Genomic DNA, 6,181 nt, shown 5'->3' on the forward strand with positions numbered 1-6,181 from the left:
CCGCAGACCTGCCAACGGCTGACCGAACGTGTGTGGCTGTTGGAGTCCCTCTGTTCAAGGGGACTGAAATGGAGGTTTGAGGGCGGGTAATTGATTCACAAGGTGACCTCAGGAAACACTGATCAGAGCAGGGGAGTGAGATAGGAAAGAGAAGGAAGGCAATAAAGACGCAGTAAGACCAGTTACCCCTGCCAGCACGTTCCACGGGGAAACTCTGGTAGGTCACGCACCTGAGGCTTGTCACACCCAAGAAGAGAGGGAGCAGGAGTAACCCACAGCCGGTCATGTTTAAGGGCAGAGGCAGGAAGGAGTGTCTGACCTCAGAAACAGTGGCCACTAATGGCGGTGCGCAAAGGACAAGACATGCCAAGTCTCCCTGAGCCTGGGAGAAGGTCAGGTCTGGGCTACAAACATGGCTTACCTCTCGGGCAGTGAAGGCTGGGTGAGAAGCGCTACAAACTTGCCCTCTGGTATGTGAAAAACTGTAAGACATCAGAGGGGAAGGCCTTTCCAGAAGTAAGCTAGAGGAAACCCATCCTGGATCCAGAGAGATGCCAGTTCTAGGGGAGTTCACCCTGCTGGTCATGGCGCGGGCACTGCATGTTTCGTAGGTCCGAGAGAAAGATCTAGAGGGACAGCGAGGTAGGCTGCTGGGAGAACGGTATTTATCAATTACCCCACGATGGCTAATGTCTCCCAGGATAGTAATAGGTTTATCAAAAGCCCAATGAGCTCAGGAAAGGTTAAGTCCCTGAGTTTCTTGGATCCTTTACTAAGGGTTTATTAGACCCTGACTGTTCTCCTGTGCATCCCATAGCTCTTAAAGGAAGAAAGAAAGCAGCATTTCCCAAACTTACTTGACCATGAAACCTATTTCCCAAATGCCTTTGAGTAACTATGCTCAGTAATGGGTGTTCCCCGGCACACCATTTGGGACACAAGCCACCAGAAGCACTTTATGAGGAACAACCAGAAGATAACCTGTAGGAAGTCCATGCATTTTGAAAGGCGGCACCCCAATAATGCTTTTCCTAAGTCAGTCTCATCTGAGGGGTTTTCCAAGCCCTCCCAGCTTTGTGAGTATAGGTCATCCCTCCTCCTCACCCAGGGGAGCAGAACGACTGATTCTCCAACATTCTAACCTGGCTTTTCCTCCCTCTACCTTTCAGATGGGCTTCTTTCGCCGAAGGTACAAAGAAATCATTGAAGCTGAGAAAAACCGGAAAGAGAACGCAGATGGTTGGGACTGGGTCCAGAAAAACCAGTGACCTGCCCCACCAGTCACGTGACCCCACCATCCGCCTGGCGTCCTTGATCTTTGTATCTTCCATATTTGGAAGAAAGAATCTTCTCCAGATTTTCCGGAGGCCCCGCTGACGCTGTCCTCTTCCTCATGTTACCAAGCCCAGGAGCCCACCTGAGGCAGCCACTCTGGCCAGGTCACATGACTGGAGCCACCACCCATTTCCTTTTAGAGATGAGCCCCAAACTTTGGAAAGCAAGCTACAGAGCTGAGCGATATTTATGGCTGCAACCTGCGTGGTCGACCCTCAGGGGAAAACTGTTACCTAAAAGTATTTTTATAAATATAAGCCTTTTATACTGATTATGTCTTTATATTTGTATCAATGTCTTATTATGTCTATTAAATAGTTATATAATTCACTCAAGCACTGATATCTGGCCTGAAAGCTTGAGCGTACATGTGCATTCATACAAATTTTAAAGAGTAAAAACCTGATCGTACTTTGGAACTTGCTGTTAACAGAGACTTGTGGATAAAATAATCTGAAGAAACCTCGTGGGATGAATCCACCAAGCTGGCGGTGCTGCGTATAAACTGTGGTGGTGGCGAGACCCCTAAAACAATTCGCATCTTCATCGCCTGGAGTCAAGTTCGAAGTAAAGTGTTAAAGAACTCGAAGTGGTTTTTCATATGTACCTGTCATTGGAAGATTTCCAGCAGGAGTTTGGATGGAAAAACCTGACGCTGGCACAGGTGTGGTCTGCATCACCTATATAGCAGACATCCTACCCTCCTTCCACTTGGATTAATAGATGACAGCTTGGAGCAAGGCCATTTGGTCATCTGGTAAACCTTAGAATGGCGTCTCATCCTGGACATCATGTGTCAGAGTCCACACACCACAGGGACTAAATCGGTGCCCAGCGAGCAAAGACTTGTGTCTGAATGCTGTGATGCGTTGCCTTTTCATCGAGTTCAGAGGTCTCCACTTCCCCTACCCTTCTTGCTGTCCCAGCCAATGGTGACTGCAGATCCCTTCCCAGAGATGACCATTCAACCTATCCTTCGTTTTTAAAATACTGTCTTAAGTGGGGTTCCCAAAAAGCAGACTCTGATACAGGGATTTGCATGCAAGTAACTGATTAAGGGCATGTCCCGTGCCCGAGAGACAGCAGTAGGGGTGTGAGGGAGGCAGGACAGGGAAGGGAAAAAAGCCAGGGAAGTGTGCCATTTCAGAGGACATCCCATGGAGGGCAGCTTCAGCCTGAGCCTACGAGGAGCTCTGGAGGGCAAGTTAGGTCTCAGAGTTGTCCCAGCCTGAGGCAAGGGAGCTGAGCTTCCGAATTCTTGCACCCAGGGGAGGTGTAAACTTCCCACTCTCGGTTCCTGCTGGCAGACTGGCTCCGATAGCCCAAAGGTGGTCCTCTAAAGGAGAGCTGGAAGTGCACCCCCAGCCAGGACAGGGGGGGCTGTCCAGAAACGATGAGAAAGAAATGATGCACAGGGATCTGGGCAGAGCACTGACATCTGCTCTGCCCCCTGCGTGTGCGAATGCTGAGTTGTGGCCTTCAGTTCCAGTCTCCCCGTTTGACAGTGTTTATTATCAAATGCACCGCTGCCTGGTTTTGAGTACAATGTGATTTTCTTAAAGGGCAATGAGATGATGGGTGTGGTGTGCTCAGCACTGCACCTGGCCCATCGTGAACACTCAGTGACTGAGGCAGCTCTGGCCGCCATCCCCGAGAACCATCTGCTGAGAGAAAAAACATGTGGCCAAGAACAGGGTCTGACAAAGAGTCTTTACTGGCTGATTATGGCCCACTGATGCCCCAGGTACCTAACAGATGGCATCAGATGGGAACAAAACAAGACATAAGATGAAGGATCTTTCTCCTAGGGCCTTGTTTGCTGGAAACTAACATGTTGGGGGTCTGTGGACACTGTCGCAAAGACACAGAACTCCGCTTCAGAGGAGACAGGTGTTCTGTGCACGGACTTGGCTAATATTTGCAAAGACATCTCAAGTTGGGGCAGAATCATGAGGATGCTGGGCAGCTGTGAACCCGGCATGGAACATAAGTGTCTTTTCATGTCTCATTATGCAGTTGAGTCTGATGCAGGAAGACGGTGTATGTATCACGTGTCCCCTCGTGGTGAATATGGGAATAGACGACCAAGCCAGAGGGTCCATGGCATGAACGAGGCTGATCTTAGAATGAAGTCAGAGATGTTGCTTCTAACGGAGGGATGGAGGCACAGAGGTAACTACTGGGTGGATGCAGGCAAAGAAGCCCGTTCTCAGAGTTCTCCTGGGACTTTTATCAAAAGTAGTAAAGGCAGCTTTGAGTGGGTCTTAGTCACTCATTTCAAGGATACTTATGGGGCCCCTGCAGTGCATCAGGAGCAACGCTAGGTGCTGCAAGGTACCCCAAGAACACCACAGGCACATTTGGCCTGGAGAGCCAAACCTCCCTGCAAGAGGAGTGTACAGTGTGGACTCCTATATGAGACTGCACGTGTAGCTTTCCTTTGATGGATTCTTGTTCACCATGTCATGCTGCCCTTTAATAAACCATTGAAGATTCTTGGGTGGTAGGCCTGGGTCAGCTCCATCAGCAGCTTTGGACAAATTCATCTATAGCCACTAACCAGCTTCCCGCGAGGGGTGTAGACACGTTGGCGGTGGTGTAGGGGGATGACTCACCCTGCTCCTGTGGGCAGTCTCAGAGCCAGGATCTCTTTGCCTCTGGTCGATTCCAAATGGTAGACCCACATGAGTCGTCATATACTCAGGAGATCACTACGACTTCATAAGACAGTTTTTTAAAACAATTGGCCTTGGCATCACCAGGAGCAAACACTAGCAGCCACTCCAAGAGTCTATCTGGGGAAGGCTGGTGCCTCTGCGTGTCCGATGGGGCCAAGTAGCAGGTGGGGCAACAGGGGGCCGTTTAACACAGTGATAAAGAAGCCAAGCACACTGTGAGCCCACTCTCAGCTGGGCATCTTACCAGCTCCACCCCAGCTCAGAAGTTCTCAATCGGCTCTCAGGGGAAGCAGACAGGGTGAATGGCATCTGTGTGTTACGCCTCCAGAATATTCTTTTAAAAGTCCACAGTGCATTCCAGTTTCTAACCTTCCTGCTCGTATGAGTTCACTGTGGAATCCTATCAGATATTCTCTCTCACAGCTGCTGCAGCTTTTAGTTATAGATTCAGTATGGTTTTCACTGTCAGAAATATGGAGACACTTTTCAAGTATGAAAAAGGACCCTTTAAAATTTGAGGAAAATCATGCCCTCTGTTCAAAAATGATTTGCTTATGCTTCATTGATATGGGACTCATGAGTTGGGAACATCCCCACTATGAGTCCTAGACCTGTCACCAAGAAGAGGCCATGAATTTTAGGAACAAGGAGACACTAGGAGAAGGGAGTGGGTCCACTGGCTTTATGGGGACTGACAGGCACACATCAGGAATCAGCTCTCTCAGTCAGCACTTCAGGAAAATCCCATCACCAGGAGGATTCCGAAGTCTGGGAAATGTAGAAAATCCAGTAGTCCTCCTTCACCAAGTCACACATAGCCTACCGTCTTTGAGCCAAAGACAAGGGGGTTAAAAGCAAACAGAAAACTAGCAGGAACATCTGGGACCTGTTTTCAATGCGGAAATAGTTGCCTTTCTCCCCCAAGTGATACGTATGCTTCATGCTACCTGTTAAAACCCTAGCAGGGTCAGTTTGTAAAGGTTATTCAACTATTTTTATTTTTGGAAAAGGCATTATGGCCAGGGGAATGCAGTTACACATAGGTCACATCGGAAATGTGCATCAGGTGAAACCTACATAGGCCTGACTTCTGGGAATTTAGAGGCGCTGCAAAAGGACGGTCATGGGGGGAAAGGGCCCTGAGCAGACAGAAGGCAGAAAGTGTCATTTCAGAAATGCTCCAATGGACAGGGGTTTCGGCGATGTGTTGTTCTGCTATATAGAGTGGTGGTATGCACAGTGGAGAATATTTTCTAAAATGAAGAATGGCTGAAGGGAGGATACAGAGCCAGTAGGGCCAAGATGAACCTTCTAGAATGTCTTCCGATTTTCAGCACACTGGGGGGATAATGAACAAATTTCCCATGTGGTGCAATGCTTTATAGCACAATGATCTAGATTTCAGACTTTGTTAAGGTTTTTTTAAAAAAAATTCTAATGTGCACGGTGTGACAGGCAGAGTGAGTTTAAACGCTTTAAGAGTGATTAATTGCATGGCAGACACCCACGCTAACTTCACTTCCAGAACCTGACTGATGCATCCATGTACATTTCCGTTGAGGGATTTTGTGGGAAGGGTGCTCCTCCTCCTTACGAAGTCACGTGTATTAAAGTCTACGCAGTCACTTCTAATTTACTTGCACTGTTTGGGAAATGCAGGTTTACAAAAATACACATTTGGAATAAAAAAAATGGCTGCAAATGATTCAGGAGTTTGGCGTGTAATTTCTATGCTAATGCAGAACTTGAACCTTTTTAGGATGTTGAAGATGGGCTTTGAATGCAGTACTTCGTGAGCATTGAAGAGCATGTGCTGATCTATCTTGTTCAATGTGGCTGAACTGTCCCCCATCCTTGGCCTCCATCCTGCAGCCGCCACCTTCTCTGTGCATCACCCACCTGCCCAGGGCCACACCCGGGACCTTGATCTTAAGATAAAAGTGCCTGAATTAAATGGAGGGGATTCCTCAATGTTAGTAGACTGCTTCCACGTGTTTCCACCAGTCACCAAGCATTTTCCCAGAAGGCTTTCGGTAGCATGCTTACACGTTTACAAACATCGTGTTCTCTTAGATTTGTAATCTCCCATCTGTCTAGTTACGTCCCTGTTCTTACCTCACATGTTGTTCACTTGTGTGTTTTTCTCTTTTTCCCCTTAGAGGAGACCA

The 6,181-nt window shown here is 48.1% G+C and overlaps 1 protein-coding gene across 4 annotated transcripts in view; it reads left to right on the plus strand.

Moving 5' to 3' along the window:
* Positions 1-5,718, plus strand: part of ITGA9 (integrin subunit alpha 9) — a 333,129-nt gene extending 327,411 nt beyond the window's left edge. For all 4 annotated transcript variants that reach the window (XM_081824368.1, XM_081824372.1, XM_081824364.1 and 1 more), the window contains one exon: positions 1,170-5,718. In XM_081824368.1, the coding sequence (XP_081680494.1) occupies positions 1,170-1,268 (99 nt within the window). In that variant the 3' untranslated portion in view covers positions 1,269-5,718. The remainder of the gene's footprint in view (positions 1-1,169) is intronic.
* The last annotated feature ends 463 nt before the right edge of the window (positions 5,719-6,181 follow it).

This window comes from Leptonychotes weddellii, chromosome 1 (genome assembly GCF_054177405.1).
Source record: "Leptonychotes weddellii isolate Sample4059 chromosome 1, ASM5417740v2, whole genome shotgun sequence".
NCBI lineage: Eukaryota > Metazoa > Chordata > Mammalia > Carnivora > Phocidae > Leptonychotes > Leptonychotes weddellii.